The sequence below is a fragment of the Coturnix japonica genome, chromosome 1 (genome assembly GCF_001577835.2).
Source record: "Coturnix japonica isolate 7356 chromosome 1, Coturnix japonica 2.1, whole genome shotgun sequence".
NCBI classification, from domain to species: domain Eukaryota; kingdom Metazoa; phylum Chordata; class Aves; order Galliformes; family Phasianidae; genus Coturnix; species Coturnix japonica.
Window position 1 is genome coordinate 45,063,532 of NC_029516.1, and position 16,060 is coordinate 45,079,591.

A 16,060-nucleotide genomic window follows, 5' to 3' on the forward strand; every position below is an offset into this window, starting at 1 on the left:
CTTTCCTTTCCTTTCCTTTCCTTTTCTTTTCTTTTCTTTTCTTTTCTTTTCTTTTCTTTTCCTTTCTTTTCCTTTCTTTTCCTTTCTTTTCCTTTCTTTTCCTTTCTTTTCTTTTTCTTCCCTTCCCTTCAAACACAACTTTGTTCCATCATTCAGGACATTAATAAATATGTTAAACTTTAACAGCAGCAGCATGGATATCTTAACAGATGTCACTCGTGATCAGCAAGCAGCAGAACTCTGTGCTACTGATACCAGCTCTTTGAAATCCACAGACCAAATGGTCTTTCACCCACCTTATCTACCTTGTCAGTCTTTATCACACTGATAGCTACGAGGGTACTGCAGGAGATGGTATCAAAGGTTTTGCCAAAGTCAAACACGTCCAACTCACAGCCAGTGGGCTACATGCAGCCCAGCAGGATTCACAAGGCAGCCCTCTCCCTCCCTGACATGTAAAGGTGGTGGCTCTTCCATGTGCACTGCCCTGGGCACACACCCACAACTCAGCAACACTAAAGCCATCAGTGTGCTATAAATGCCGTGTCAACTGGAAGCAGGGCACAGGGAGAGGCGGTGCTGTGCAGTGATGACTCAAGTGCCAAATAATTTTGTGCACCTTGACCCACTTAGCTTTGTTGACCCTCATGAGATTCTGAGCAAAGTTTCATCAAAACTCGGCCATGAATACCTCGAGTGACAGTGGGTCGTCTTTGCTGGGAAACGTTGTTATGAGCACAACCTGCAGTCTCTTGTTCATTGCTGGTGAAAGTACACAGCTAACGGTTGTCACTATGTTGAAAAACGGTGTTTTGTACCTGGGAATTTCTCTATCAAATAGTGTAATTGTGCTCTCTTTCTACCTGTTGTTGTTTCCACAGAAATAATAGGAGGCATTACTTTTAGAGCTTTTCCAGACCATACAGTCCTTTGTGTTGAAGCACACCTGGAAGCCTTCAGCCGTAGACTGATATGAAATGGCACCACTGACTTTTTCTCCTTGACCAGGTCATGTCCCAGTGTAAAGCTCTCTGAATCCTCTGCATGAAGCACTTCCTCTGCTCACCCCATCCAGCCTCTTCTTCCTGAAGGGCCTCTCTGTCCATCTATGGCAGCTCTCATTCACATGAATTACTCCACCAATACTCTAATCCAAAAGAAATTATAAATGTGCAGTTGTGTGATTCCTCTTGTTTGGTGCCCCATCTGTCTATTGTTCCCAGGTGCCTGAGGTAATGTTGAGTCACAGTGCTGTCACAAGGGACATGCTGGAGTTCCCCTGCTCATGCAGTGCAGACTGTATAGGATACTCTTTGAGGAACAGGCTCTTTGTGGCCTTGACTGCATACAAGTGACCACTGCAGAGTCTTTGCAGGTGTATCATTTTGTGAGCTCTCCTATGCTTTTTCTGGAACTGCTCCATGAGATGCCTTTCTTTGAACATGTGGAGATCACAAATCAAACAGTGATGGGTTGATTGCTTCTTTTTAGCCAGAGCTAATTGTCATAATGGAGAGCTTCATTGATCTCCAATAGCAGTGATGCCAGGAGAGAAGAGCTGTGCTGTTTCAGGAAATAGGTTGACTATCTCCATATTTGTGCTTGGATTACTGCTGGCCCAGTGGAACAAATTCTCAGCCCTGCAAGCAGAAATCTGAACAGCCTGCATTTAGGAGCTGTGCCTCCCCTGACTTGTCTGTACGAACAATAATGCAACAGGCTTCAACTCTTTCCAAACCTCCCATGTGTATGCAACAGGACTGGACTGCTTTGTGCATTTCAGCGCCACCTCAGCTGTGGAACAGGGCAGGCCAGCACCTGGACATCAGGACATCGCCCAGCCCTACCCCACAGACAGCACAGCTGCCTGTGCTGCCGCAGTAACAGGGACAAGGAGGCATCTGACCTCTAAATCTGGCAAAAAGGTGGAGGAGGAAAGGGAGGGCCCTCAACAGCACTCCCCCAACACTGAGCTGAGTGGAGGAGGAGCTCTGGGTCCAAGCCAAATTCCATGTTTAAAAGTCAGCAACCAGTCGAGCGAAGCAGGAGGCAGAAAAAGAGAGTGTGAGGAAGAATAGAAAAGAGGAGGGCAGCTGCCTGGGGAGGAGAGCAGGAGAAAGGAGGCAGAAGTGAAGGACAGAAACAGCGCTGGGTCAAAACAGCAAGACCGAGTAGACAGGCTACAAAATGACCCTGCTCCTGTGGCTGTCATCTTGGAACAACATCTCTGTGCTGGGGATTTTTCTTACCGTCTTTACCATACTTGTTGATTTCATGAAGCGCAGAAAGAATTGGAGCCGTTACCCCCCAGGCCCAGTGTCACTGCCATTTGTTGGGACCATGCCATTCGTTAACTACAACAACCCGCATCTCTCCTTTGAGAAGGTGAGTAGTGCACCCTGCCAACACGCAGGCCCCTCCTCTAAGACAAAACTGGTTAACTGTCCAAAACCTGCCAAATGGAAAAACTAAATACAGCATTAGTAATGTTTGCCTGCATCGTGTTCAGAAGATTACCATTTTCAAATCATATCAAATCAGGGTCATTCTCTCTGCACTGATTACTGGTTACTTGACCACTAATTGCTTTTATGATATATTTCTAGTGTCACTGAAGTACTAATACCCTTTCAAATTCCACTGGAAAAAATAAATAAATAAATAAATAAAGGATGAAAAGAAGGGGAAAGGGGGGGGAAAGGAGCAGGGGGAGGAGGGAGACATGGGAGGAAACAGGGGAAGGGGAAGAGAGGAGAAAAGGGGAGAAGAGGGAGAGGGAAAAGGGGAGGGGAGGAGAGGGGAAGGGAGGGGAAGAAGAAAAAAGACAGTGAAAGAAAAAGACATAAAGAGAGAAGAGAGGAAAGAACAAAAATGGAGGAGGAGGAGGGGAGGGAGGAAGGGAGGAGGGAGGGAGGAGGAGGGAGGGAGGGAGGGAGGGAGGAGGGGCGGGAGGGAGGGAGGGAGGGAGGGGGGAGGAGGAGGGAGGGAGAGGAGAGAAGGAGGGAGGAAGACAGAGGGAGAGAGGGAGAGAGGGAGAGAGGGAGGAAGGAAGGTGAAGAGGATGGACAGTAAGGAGGCAGGAAGGCAGGAAGGAAGGAAGGAGGGGGGAAGAGGAGGAGGGGGGAAGATGAGGAAGAGGAGGGAGGAAGACAAAGAACATACAGCTGATAAACTCATCTCTGCAATCACCCTTTGTCAGCAACATGTTTTTTACAGATCACCAGAGATGTAGGATACATGCCAGTTACCTTCTAGGAGAGTACAGTCCCCCTGGGGAGAAGGCTGACCTGGAACTCACTCCAGCGTGGAGCTACTTTTTCCAAGCATGCTTCTGGGAACTGGGCTTTGGGCAGAAAAAGAAATGACATACCACTTTATAATCAATATTTCTGTACTGCAGAAATTAAAACTACCTCAAAAATTAATTAAGTTTTCAAATGAAATTACAAGTATTGGGAAATAATGGGTTCCTGAGTAAAAAACTCCAAAATGGTTCTTGAGCTGGTGTTGGCAGACAAAATGCAAAGTACCCACAGAATGCTCTGGACAAGTTTCATCAGAATAGTTGTATATTAAATCTTGCCAGTTGCAGTGCATTGCTCCCTGCTCCGTGTAGTGGCTGACACTGCTCTGAGCTGTTGCACAGCAGAGAAAATGAACAGTCCAAGGTCAGCTGGAAGGTCTCCTAATAAAATAGTACTAACCACTGAACAGTCTGCCCTAAGAAAAGATAGAGGGATATGCTGTTGTCATTACATTCCTACATTATTGCATGTCAGTTTATTTTCAGGGCCACATTTATTTATTTATTTGTTTGTTTGTTTTATCTGGGCAGTTTCGCAAGAAGTTTGGAAACATCTTCAGCCTCCAGAACTGCTGGACCAACGTGGTAGTGCTGAATGGGTACAAAACTGTGAAGGAAGCCCTGGTCAACAAATCGGAGGACTTTGCTGACCGGCCATACTTACCAATATATGAACATCTGGGCTACGGACATAAGTCTGAAGGCAAGTCCTTTGCAAAGGCACATTTCTTGCAGGAACCAGCACAAGGAGGACTGTGTAGATAATGAGTAGACAGAAGATTTTCCCCGTGTAAAGCCAGCTTCTCATGTACCTCCAGCCAATATCCTTGTACATCTGCCACTCTTCTGTGGTCACAGAATCAGATGATCTACCAGCTCTAATAAGTGGCTGTAGTACAGCTCCAGGCACTAGCACACATCTCTCCAGCAGTGTGAGAATACGATCAGTGGTACAACTTGTTTGCCAGGGTGAGAGATGATAGCTCCCTCTGCCCAGTGCCCATTGCTACCCTAAGAGCACATCCTTGCTATCACAAGAAATAGCAGCTTTCTTCCAAGAAGTCAGAAGAATGCATCCCTCCCCATCCATCCTCTGCAAAAGCTGCTCCTCAGTTCATACAAGCTGAGGACATAATGCTGAATAATTTGGAGGAATGTTTCCTTCCTATGCTCTCCGTCACTTCCCCTTTTCCACCTCTGCTCAGTACTTACCTGCATTAGAAGGCGCAGTAGTAAGTTTTTAGAATGGTTGTATGAACAAGCCATACACAGTCTTACCCTTTTTTTTTTTTTTTTTTTTTCTGGTACCTCACTATGAATGTGAACCTCCAAACTCACATTTGCTCTTTTCTAGCAAACCCTACATGGTGTATAGCTCAGAGCTCCTGACATTTCTTGATCACTCTTATTTTCAGGGGTTATTATAGCAAGATATGGACGTGCCTGGAAGGAGCTAAGGAAATTCTCGCTCACTACCCTGAGGAACTTTGGGATGGGAAAGAAGTCATTGGAAGAGCGAGTGTCTGAGGAAGCAGGATTTCTGTGCTCTGCAATCAGTTCTGAAGGAGGTTTGTCAAATACAGCACGATGGAGAAAATGTTCTGATTTAAAAAACCCCAAACAACCAAACAGAAAAGGGCAATAGAGTGATACAGCCTCTCCTGTTTGCATGCTGTGTTTCAGGTCCATCAGAATAATGGTTACTGAACCTGTTGTGCTGTAAAACACTTCTACCTTACACACTGGGGCTACTGTAAGGCTAAACAATTTGAAGCAGGAAATAAATACAAATAAGCACAGTGCTAGAATAATTTCCAGGGCTGAGTAACTATCAGCTGCATGAAGTTAGTTGTAACAGCAGAACATGGTAAACCCATTGGTAGTGGTAGTTGTCTCCCTCTACGCTGCCCTCCTGTGGCCCCATCTGGAGTACTGCATCCAGGGCTTGGGCTCCCAGCACAAGACAGAGATGTTGGAGTGGGTCCAAAGGAAGCCTACTATGAAGTATTCCTGCTTTCAGCACTTAGGGGACTTTTTCTCTTGAAAGCAACACAGAAGTATGTGCACATTCTTGTTGCTGGAAGCTGCAGTACCACAATGTGATGTTGCTTAGCCTCTTTGCTTGATACCCATTTCCATTTGTAGATCGTCCTTTCAATCCACGTATTCTTGTAAATAATGCCATCTGCAATGTGATCTGCAACATCACCTATGGAGAGCGTTTTGACTATGGTGATGAGACATTCAAGAAGCTGTTAACTTTGTTTGAAAACTCTCTACATGAAGAAGTTGGATTCCTGCCTCAGGTAACACAGAAGCATATTATGTTCTAAAAGGCTGTCACTTGAGAGCACTGTGTTTCCATTATTTTAATTTTTACATAAAGTATCAGATAACATCTTGTTTCTTTCTGTATGGTTCTGGCCCTCCAGCTTCTTAATGTGGTGCCCATTTTGTTGCGCATCCCTGGACTGCCACAGAAGATCTTTCGATGCCAAAAGGAATACATAAATTTCGTAGAAAAGCTCGTATATATGCACAAGAAGACCTGGAACCCTGCTTACACCCGAGACTTCACCGATGCATTTTTAAAGGAAATGGCAAAGGTAGGGAGAGACCAGCAGAACCTCAGAGTCCTGAGGCAATTCCTCTACTTCTTGTTGATAGAAGCTGGCTTCACTTATAAAGTTCTATAAAGACTGTTACAAATTTCCGACCTCTTCATTCTATGTCATGCTTGACAAGTGAGGTGTTCAGTTCATGCTGTGCTCTCCTTGATTATCCTCAGAGATTATATAATCTGCTGTTCCTGTCCCCATCTTCCACCCTTTTTCCTCTCAGTGTCTGGCAGCTCTCTTTTCAGCCTACATCACTTTGCAGGCATTTAAGGGGTGGATCTCAGCCCAACCACATTCCCTCTTGTTACATCTCTGCTGCTTACCTGAGGTCCCCTAAAAAGCCAGGCTGAAAAATCCCTCAGCTGGTGCTAATTTTGGTCAGGCCAGTCCCACTGCTCCCTTGCCAGAGATCTTTTGTTTGAATCAAAGTTGAGTCAGAAGTGCCTCATTAATTGCTATCCAGAGTAAGGCAGCATCAAAATATGCAGAATAAGATAGCAGACGTTAGTCCCTAGGAAAGAAAAGTATAAAAGGGATTAGAAAAGACAAGCAGATGAACTCATGCAGAGAGCTTGTCAGATCTCATATGCTAGCAAATCTGAGCTCAATTAGTATTTGGATGAGAGAACAGTTTTGCAGAAAATGATGTCGCAGATGTAATAGGTGGCAATTATACTGATAATTTTTTTTTTTTTCCCCCCCAAAATTGCAACAAAATACCAGGCAAAACAGTGAGAATCTGTAATGCATAGATTGATAGATTCTGTGATTCTGTGATAGCCCCCTCAAAATACTGCTGGTTTGAATTTGCCACATCAGCGCAGTCTCCTCTCTGCTGTGTGGGTTTTCTGATCTGTTCAGCCTGTGTATGAAGGCAGGTGTAACTTTCCCCTCTCAAGATATAGGAGTACAGTGGTAATGGTGTGATTTAAGCGCATCAGTCATACACAGATTACTGCTTGTGTTGTGTTCTATTCTGCCAATGAACTTCCAGGTCAGCAAAAATATATCTACTGCTTCTCAGTACTCCTTTGAAAGAAAGTCTTCTCACTCAAGAAAGCGTCTTTGCTCCTGTCACACGCTTGTTTGTTCTCTGCAGGGTAAGGAGGCTGAAGAGAATGGTTTCAATAAAAGCAACCTTACTCTGGTGACCTCAGATTTGCTTGTAGCTGGTTCTGAGACCACATCCACCACCCTCCGATGGGCGTTACTGTTCATGCTTTTGTACCCAGAAATACAGAGTAAGTGAGCAAACAAGTAGAGGTGTGGTATGTTCCTCTGGACACTCATTTCACAGCAGGGACACTGCACATCTCTCCATACTTTGGGCTTTCTGCAAAAAGAAACAGCTTTGAGAATTGTTGGTCTGGGAGAATCCAGGTAAAACGCTTCCCCATACATAGCTGTTCTGGCACAGCTTAGTGGGAGCAGTGGGGAATCTGATGAAAAGACTGAAGTTGGAAGGCCATGTTCAGGTTCCCTCTCACTGAAGGTTGCTGGGGGACTTTCAGTTGTCACGGTGCCCTCCAGATTCCTGTATTTGGAACAGACACTAAACTGTTTTAATTCTCAAATGCTGCATGCACAAGTACACTTTCAGTCCCATTGAGGAGGGGTAAGGTAGCACATCAAATGAATTTTATTAAAGGCACTGTACAAAGCTAATAATTACTGAGATCTTTCTGAGCAACTGAAAAAGTGTATTCCCATTAGTTTCTGCCCCTTTCTATAATTGCTTGTCTTGCTCTCGCCCAGTGCCTGCTGAGCTCATACTGCCAGCTTTCCTATACCTTGTACCAGCCCCTGTGCTTATCTAAGGAAGCTCTAATTCCTAAGCTGTGTTGCTTTCAGGTAAAGTCCACAAAGAGATTGATAAAGTGATTGGAAGAAACCGACCGCCCACCATGGCAGACCAAGTGAACATGCCCTACACCAATGCCGTCATCCATGAAGTACAACGCTGTGGAGACATTGTTCCTATGGGGGTGCCCCACATGACATACCGGGACACTGAGCTTCAAGGTTTCTTCATTCCCAAGGTGAGTGTGCTCAGACAGCCAATGCAGCGTCATTGCTCTGGGAAGAGGCCAAGCCTGGAGTGAACCCACACAACTCTGCAGCTTTGTCCCTCCTGCCCCCAAAGCACAGTGGTGGTGAACACCGACATAGGAAATTTGAAATCCTAAGATCACACAAGTGGTTGCACTTGTGCTCTGGTTTACACTGCTTATACGTGAACCAACTGCAGTGGCATCTCAGGAGCACTCTCCCCTGGCAGTGCTGGCTGCAATGTAAGCCTGAGATGTTTTTTAAGCCATGCAATGACTCCCCAGAGTTTAAAACATAAGCTTTGAGGTTTTCCATGTCCCATGCAAGGATTGGGCTTTGAAATCTGCTAGCTTTTTCTTTCCAGCTATAAAAGAAGTCCAGGGAGATCTGAGAAGCAGAGGGTGTTTGCACTGTCTAACCATAATATTGGCATTTGCAAGGAGTGGCCTTTGTAAGAATACAACATTTCCAGTGCTGTGTGAGCACAGGGCAGGCAGTATGTGCTACTGGGAAAGTGTGCCTGCTTTACCACTGTTTTCAGTTAAGAAGAGCTTGTTGCCTTATTCTGAAGCACCCAACATGACTCCATTAAGTGGGAAAGACTGACTAAAGAGGGACCAGCACTGATCTGTCCTGCTAAGATAATTCTGCAGTTCTCATTTAAATTGCTTTCTCTTGTGAACGAGTGCAGGGGACGACAATCATCACCAACTTGACTTCAGTGCTGAAGGATGAGACAGTCTGGAAGAAGCCAAAGGAATTTTACCCTGAACATTTCCTGAATGAGAATGGGCAATTTGTGAGACCAGAGGCCTTCCTGCCCTTCTCTGCAGGTAAATCTAAGGGGAGGATCTAGCTGCAAGTCCGGTACACAGCAGGTGTGGTGATCTGCCTTCTGGGAAGTCCAAGGGTTGTCCTTTTCCTTATCTCTGCAGTCGAGCAGGTGATAAGACTTGCAGGGGACCCTTTCAACCTTAACTGTTCTGTGACTTTGTGCCTGACAGACAAGATGCACCATCTAACTAAATAGCTGTGAGCGTCTCAGCCTTTTCGACACTGTTAACAAAGCAGTCTCACTTTCTTCCTTCTTTCCATCCAGAGCAAGGAGGCTTTTGAATTGTCTTGCTCCATCCTTTGTCTGCATACAAAGGGTGCTCATCCCACAGTGATTTCAGTGGGATTCAATGTCTTCTCATGGACATTCCTTCTTGCAGGTCGACGTGCTTGCCTGGGGGAACAGCTGGCCAAGATGGAGCTCTTCATCTTCTTCACCACTCTCATGCAGAAGTTCACCTTTGTGATCCCTGAAGGTCAGCCCAGGCCACGGGAGGACAGTTACTTTGCTTTTACAAACAGCCCACACCCATATCAGTTGCGAGCTGTCCCAAGATAAGTGTGCACTGCTTCACTCAGAAACCACCACAAACACTGTCAGAAATGTTGCAGGGCTATGCAGACCATGCCAGGTTCTAGGCATCCTAAGTCCATCCAGATGTCCCCAGCTGTTTAAAGTAAGAATGTGGCCCAGCATCCTTAACGTAGCTTAATTTCAATGTTACTCCTCAATTCCTGTGTATTGAAACACAAGGGTATCCAGGGTATGAGATAATGTGCTGATTCTAAGAGCAAAAAACCTTGGAAAAAATGGTAAAGTGCTGCTGGGCACCTCCCTTCCTTGCTGGCTGCTCTCTGCCTCTGGTGCTCCTCCTCTGCCTGCCCTCCAGGTGCCCAGGAGGGCTCTGGCTTGACTCCTGCATAAACAAGGCTCACAGTGTCAAGTGATCTGGCACGTGCTGGTGGTGGGCAGGGTGAAAGCTTAAGCACATACAAAGTCACATTTCCCAGCACGACTACACATATCTTCAGATCAGTGCCCCTGATCGTGCAATAAACGCAGACTCCATACATTACTTCATGTCTACTGCGTACTGCCATTTATTGCATACATCAGGCATTACCTTCATTTACAACCCTAAAGAAAGCACAATGCCGGCCAACTAGGACTCCAGCAGGAGGAGCTACCAACAAGCACCTAAATAATCAATACAACTTTTCAGCTCCAGAAGCAGGTAGTTTCTGAAATGCATACATTCCTACAAATGTATTTGAAGAGGAATTCCGATGCTTCCATTACTATCTCTATCCACCTAGCTCTCCAAAACTGGTTTTTACCCAAGGTCAGGAAAGGTTTGAAACTCATACGGCTACACCACTTGAATGAGCGAGCTGCAGGTGTCACAGGTGGCTTTCTTTTTCTTCCTGCAACATTGCTGACCAGTTGCTTTGCAAGGTGTTAATGTTGTTGCTCATGCTGGTAGGAAATACAGCACAAATGCATAACCGCAACAAGAAAGCCTCTGACACAGTGCACACATGCACACGTTTCTCTTTCTCATACTAATTTTGGGACCTTTGAAAGCTCCTGCATTATGTATATGACTACCCTTACTACTGTTAAGGTTTCAGCTTCAGCGGAACCGCACACTGATGGTTTTCATCTGCTACTAACCTGACAAAATAAAAGTGATGTGGAAGGGCTGTCCTGCCATCCCCACTCTGTGCTTTTCTGACCGTCCTGCTGCATTACCTGCTGCAGGACCTTGTGTACTCATGTGCCATTGCACTCCTCATAGCCACCTCCCACAGAGCATTAGTCCATCGGCCTGTGGAAACAGCAGCTGGTGGCGTTTCTGAAGCAAAGGGAGCAGACAGGTCACTCGAATGACAGAACGGCTGTAGAGCCCAGGTTGCGGCGCCACAGAATCACAGAATCACAGAATGACCCGGGTTGAAAGGGACCTCAAGGATCATGTAGTTCCAACCCCCCTGCCTGGCAGGGCCACCAAACATACACATTTACTAGATCAGGTTGCCCAGGGCCCTGTCCAACCTGGTCTTGAACACCTCCAAGGATGGTGCTTCACAACCTCCCTGGGCAGCCTGTTCCAGGGCCTAACCACTCTCCTAGTGAAGAACTTCCCCCTAACATCCAACCTAAATCTAACATCTTTTAACTTAAGACCATTTCCCCGTGTCCTGCTATTGTCAGCCCTTTCGAAGAGTTTACTCCCCTCCTGGGAGTAAGTTCCCTTCAGGTACTGAAAGGCTGCAATGAGGTCACCCCGCAACCTTCTCTTCTCCAGGCTGAACAAACCCAACTCCCTCAGCCTGTCCTCATAGGGGAGGTGCTCCAGCCCCCTGATCATCTTCGTGGCCCTCCTCTGGACCCTTTCCAAAATCTCCATATCTTTTTTGTACTGAGGGCTCCACACCTGGACACAGTACTCCAGATGGGGCCTCACAAGAGCAGAGTAGAGAGGGACAATCACCTCCCTGTCCCTGCTGACCACCCCTCTCCTGATGGAGCCCAGGATCCCATTTGCTTTCCGGGCTGCCAGAGCGCACTGCTGGCTCATGTTGAATCTTTCGTCCATCAGGACCCCCAGGTCCTTCTCTGCCGAGCTGCTCTCAAGGACCACTCCTCCCAGCCCGTACAGGTGCCTGGGGTTCTTCCGGCCCAAGTGCAAAACCTTGCACTTTGCCGTGTTGAACCTCATTAGGTTCACCCGAGCCCAGCTTTCCAGCCTGTCAAGGTCCCTCTGAATGGCGTCCGTTCCCTCCACCGTATCGACCATACCACTCAGCTTGGTGTCATCAGCAAACCTGCTGAGGGTGCACTCCATTCCCTCATCGATGTCATTAATAAAGATGTTAAAGAGCACCGGTCCCAAGACAGACCCTTGAGGGACACCGCTCGTTACCGGCCTCCACCTGGACATAGAGCCATTGACCACCACCCAGCGTCCCCGCTCATTGGGGCACCGAGTCCAAACCCTGCCTCCATCTGGCACGAAAGCCAAACAGACGGTGCTGCTGAGCACTGCCCAGCACCGGGCAGGAGGAACGGGCCGTGACGCCGCCCTCCTCTGGAGGCCACACGTAGGCCTACAAGAGCCGCCCCGCTCTGCGCCCCCTCCTGCCCCGGGACGGGCCCAACCGCCAGGAGCAGCTGACTGCTGACTAGGCCCCGCCCACCCTCTATTCCTCCTCCCGCACTGCCGGCGCTGATTGGTCATCTCTCCACCAGTCAGGACGTGCAAGATGGAGTGGCAGCGCAGCAGGCCAATAGGAAGGCGAGCCAGTTGCCAGGACGGCGGAGGCGGGCGGGCCGCGGTGCCGGACGGGCGGCCGCGGCAAGATGGCGGTGGCGGGCAGAGGGTCTGCGGCCGTGAAACCCATCTTCAGCCGGGACCTGAGCGAGGCCAAGCGGCGCGTGAGGGAGCTGTACCGCGCCTGGTACCGTGAGGTGCCCAACGCGGGTGAGGACACGGCGCCGGCCGCGTGTGCGCGGGGGGGCCGCGAGCTCAAGGTCGTAACTGCCGACCCGCAGCCCTTGGGGCTGAGCAGCGCTCCGGGGCCGCCGCCGCTCTCCGCTGTGGCGCTGCGCCGCCGGGATGACCCGTCTGCAGGGGTCGGGTCCTCCTGAGCGCCAAGCAGCGCTGCTGGGGCTGCGGCTGTCAGTGGCGATGCGGTCGGTCTCAGGCGCTGTGCTCTGTTTCCCCAGTGCACCTGTACCAGCTAGACATCACAGCCAAGCAGGGCCGGAACAAGGTGCGGGAGATGTTCATGAAGAACGCCCATGTGACGGATCCGCGGGTGATCGACATGCTGGTGATTAAGGTACAGTCGAGCCATTTCTGCCCGGGAACGAGGCGGGCTCTGGGCTTTGTTTGGCAGTCCCCCTGGCTCGCTAACACATACACTGTGTGTCCTAGGCTGCAACCTGTCTGCTTCAGAAGGTTGATTGTGCACCAGGTGTAAGGTTCTGAAAGAGGCCTCCATGGCAATAACAGATCTTTGCTGTTGTAGTGCACGGGAAACCTTTCAGCTAGGAATTGCTGTGCCCATCTGTTGGATTTCCTGCATTCTGAGACAACTACCATATCTTGAAATGATTAACTAAAAAAGTCTGCAAACACAGTCCTGAATGATACAGTGGGTGAAGCTTAAAGGCACTCGAAATATCACATGATTTCCAGGGCAGGTTCCCATAGTAGGTCACACAGGAAAGCACAGAGGCAGATCTTGAATATCTCTGGAGAATCTCCACAACATCCTTGGGCAGCTTGTTCTAATGCTCTGTCACTGTCACAGTAAAGATGTTCTTCATCATGTCCATATGGAACTTCCCACGTTCCAGTTTGTGCCTGTGGCTCTTGTCCTGTCATTTCATACCACTGACAATAACTGGGCATCATCCTCATTAGGAGAACATAATTGTGGATACAGCCATTTAAAGGGTTTTCCTGTGTGCATTTCACTACACTCTGTAGTGCTGTATAATTAGAATTGAGCTACACCTGAGAATCTGCCTAAAGTTCTTTTGTCTCCGCACAGGGGAAAATGGAGCTCCAAGAAACCATAAATGTCTGGAAGCAGAGGACTCACGTCATGAGGTATTTTCATGAGACAGAAACCCCACGACCTAAAGACTTTCTGTCCAAATTCTATGAAGGCCACGATCCATGAAACAGATCCTGTGTTTTCCTGTCTTGTATTACAAATAAAGTTCTACATAGTACAATAAAAATATCTGTACAGAGAGATGGCATAGCAGCCTAGGAGCCTATTGAATCAATCTGAATGTGGTATGCATGCAAGCAGTTATGACATCTATGGGAAGTTGATTCCTGGTTTCTAGGAGCAGCGTGTATTTACAGTGAGTGGAATTTGTCCTGGAATACCTGAATAACCACAGCAGCCCAGTTGTGGAGCTCAGCAGCTCCTTAGAAGAGAACAGACAAGAGCAGGCCTTCGGAGAGCTGCTGTAGCTATTAAAGTGTTGTGTCTGAGACCTGCTAATATTCATGTCATGCGTTTGGTCGCCTTGTGTTTGATGCTGTTCTCTGTTTACTTCCTAGCAGAGAAAGTCTCAAAATCCAGTAGGCCAGTAAAGCCCTCTGTACCCTAACAAGATCAGTAGATTCCATTTCCCTACTGTAAACTTTAGTTACATGGGGCTGAAGAAATAGAGCCAGGAAAGACAGCAGGGAAATGCAGCAGTGAGGTGGCTGGCAGTACAGAAAACAGTCACAATTGGCTCCCAAGACCAAGTGAACTGAGTATGGGAGAAGAGAGCACAGCTCAGATACTGAATGACTCAAGACCTGCCAGCTGCCTTCAGCCGCAGCTGTTGGCGTTACTCAGATAACGGCCCCTCCCTCCTGTCACTGAGCTGGAGAGTTAAGCAGCAAATACACACTGCCAAATTACAAGTGCTGAGGTTAAGAAACAAAATTGCTTCACTTTGAACTTTCAAGGTATTTGAACAAACAGCTGGTATGCAACTTGTCTGAAGTGACTGAAGGTACCAGCAACAGAGAAGCACTTAAGTGTTGTGTAATGGTTTAATTGCAGTAGTAAATGCTTAAGAAAAGAAGGGGGCTTGAACTTTACAGACACCGGGACTAAGACGGAAGTAATGAATTACCTTGGCATTACAAGGTACCTGGAGCCAGAGCATTCACTTTCACCTTCCATATGTTAAATGCTATAAAACACATGAGCTTAGTTTGCTGTTCATGTTCCTAACCTTTTATGTTACCAAACCTACTCAAAGCTGTGCTGATAATGCTGTACTGAATTCAATAATGCAGTTTATCAGACATACCTGCATAGTGCTATGTTGCATGTTGTTTCAACAGCTCTTCTAACAAGGCCATGCTTTGGGGCTGCTGCTTTCCTTAGGATTTCTGTTATAAACTAGTGCTGAATTACAGAAAGGAACACCAGAGAGGAAATAAATATGAAGAGAGGCTGCTCACTTGTGGAGGTAGAAAGTTTGAGATAAAACTTGTAGGTCATAGCCAATAATCTATAAAAACACACAAAAAAAACCCTCGTATGTCTCGTTCTTTAATTAAATGTTTCCCATATTGCGAATATAAGGAATCTCACTCAGTTCTTTATGAGGTTGGAGTGTGTACGCGTACGTGCAAGGATGCAGAGCTTACGAAGTGCTTATTTCAACCCTGATTCTTCTTATACATACAAGTGCAGGACATTCACTGGCAAAGGGGATGTCACACCTCCCCGTCCCCTTGAGGAAGGACAAGACATAGATGGCAGATGCTGGCACTATGGCTGTCAATGGCTTCCTCCTGTTCTTCCAATTGCAGTTCTGCAAACAGAGTAAAAAGACATTACTCTTCAGACACATGGCAAAGCAACCTGCACTAATGCTCCTTCCCACAAGCAAGGTGGCAGCTGCCAAGTATAGAAGAACCAAAAAGCTCATAGCCAGAGGCAGCACAGCTGCTCATGTCCTCATCTTTAACCACAGCTGGTGGTTCATTGGAGCGGCTGCTCCTATAGGGCTGTGTCCCAGCAAACAGAAGCACTAGGAGCGGCACTGCCGGAGATGGTCACGCCATTCCCGTACCCTTTAGTCATCGTCGTCGTCATCCTCCGGGACAAAGATGTCGTGTTCTTCCAGCAGAGCCGCGAAGTTCTTACTGATCTGCGTCCCGACGTACAGGAACGGGATCACGACGCTGAACACCCTCAGGAGGCCGAAGGGCGTCTGCAAGGATCGGACCGAGACACGATGCGTTCCTTCCCCCGCTGTCACGCCGCTCCCGGCCGCACCCCGCCCACCCCGCGCCGTCATTGGCCCAACGCCTGACACTCAAACCCCTTTCCCCGCCCACACCGGGAGCTCCCGCCCTGATTGGCCACCGCCGGCTCTACGACGCCCCCGCCGCTCTCGCCCCCTCGCTCACCTTAACCGGCTTAGGCAAAATGGCGCCGCTGCGGGTGACCGTGGCGCTCCGGGTCGGCACCGGAGGCGCGGCCGTAGCCCGGCGCAACCCTCCGCACAGCGCCCGCCCCGCGCCCGCCACCAGGAGCCGCCCGCCCAGCGCCGCCATCGTCCCTCGCTGCCGGGGCCGGGCCGGGTATCGCGGCTCTCGCGAGATTCGAGCTGAGGGTGGGAGGCGGTGCCACGCAGCCGTGGGCGCGGCTTTCCCGCTCAGCCCTCAGCTCTGTGGTAACGCCCGGCCGCGGGTGTGGGAGTTGTGGTGACACGGCA

General features: G+C 48.4%; 3 protein-coding genes across 3 annotated transcripts; 2 read left to right on the top strand and 1 right to left on the bottom strand.

Moving 5' to 3' along the window:
• Nucleotides 1-2,009: 2,009 nt before the first annotated feature.
• Nucleotides 2,010-10,509, top strand: LOC107313299 (cytochrome P450 2D17). Its single transcript, XM_015861431.2, has 9 exons — nt 2,010-2,385; nt 3,836-4,007; nt 4,720-4,872; nt 5,450-5,610; nt 5,737-5,910; nt 7,022-7,163; nt 7,774-7,961; nt 8,663-8,804; nt 9,186-10,509. Exons 1-9 carry the CDS (start codon nt 2,188-2,190, stop codon nt 9,362-9,364), a joined length of 1,509 nt encoding a protein of 502 aa, XP_015716917.1. The 5' UTR covers nt 2,010-2,187; the 3' UTR covers nt 9,365-10,509.
• Nucleotides 10,510-12,121: 1,612 nt separating this feature from the next.
• Nucleotides 12,122-13,582, top strand: NDUFA6 (NADH:ubiquinone oxidoreductase subunit A6). Its single transcript, XM_015861414.2, has 3 exons — nt 12,122-12,290; nt 12,536-12,651; nt 13,369-13,582. Exons 1-3 carry the CDS (start codon nt 12,170-12,172, stop codon nt 13,498-13,500), a joined length of 369 nt encoding a protein of 122 aa, XP_015716900.1. The 5' UTR covers nt 12,122-12,169; the 3' UTR covers nt 13,501-13,582.
• Nucleotides 13,583-14,865: 1,283 nt separating this feature from the next.
• Nucleotides 14,866-15,944, bottom strand: SMDT1 (single-pass membrane protein with aspartate rich tail 1). Its single transcript, XM_015861423.1, has 3 exons — nt 15,753-15,944; nt 15,413-15,553; nt 14,866-15,151 (listed from the first exon to the last, which is right to left on the bottom strand). Exons 1-2 carry the CDS (start codon nt 15,897-15,899, stop codon nt 15,416-15,418), a joined length of 285 nt encoding a protein of 94 aa, XP_015716909.1. The 5' UTR covers nt 15,900-15,944; the 3' UTR covers nt 14,866-15,151; nt 15,413-15,415.
• Between the last annotated feature and the right edge of the window lie 116 nt (nt 15,945-16,060).

Bases quoted from the DNA above. Each gene is read 5' to 3' on its own strand.
- NDUFA6 (XM_015861414.2), top strand. From the start codon at position 12,170: ATGGCGGTGGCGGGCAGAGGGTCTGCGGCCGTGAAACCCATCTTCAGC. The intron at 12,291-12,535 runs GTGAGGACACGG...CTGTTTCCCCAG, and splicing joins CCGTGAGGTGCCCAACGCGG to TGCACCTGTACCAGCTAGAC. The intron at 12,652-13,368 runs GTACAGTCGAGC...GTCTCCGCACAG, and splicing joins TCGACATGCTGGTGATTAAG to GGGAAAATGGAGCTCCAAGA.
- LOC107313299 (XM_015861431.2), top strand. From the start codon at position 2,188: ATGACCCTGCTCCTGTGGCTGTCATCTTGGAACAACATCTCTGTGCTG. The intron at 4,873-5,449 runs GTTTGTCAAATA...TTCCATTTGTAG, and splicing joins TGCAATCAGTTCTGAAGGAG to ATCGTCCTTTCAATCCACGT. The intron at 7,164-7,773 runs GTAAGTGAGCAA...TGTTGCTTTCAG, and splicing joins TTTGTACCCAGAAATACAGA to GTAAAGTCCACAAAGAGATT.
- SMDT1 (XM_015861423.1), bottom strand. From the start codon at position 15,899: ATGGCGGCGCTGGGCGGGCGGCTCCTGGTGGCGGGCGCGGGGCGGGCG. The intron at 15,554-15,752 runs GTGAGCGAGGGG...CGATCCTTGCAG, and splicing joins TTTTGCCTAAGCCGGTTAAG to ACGCCCTTCGGCCTCCTGAG.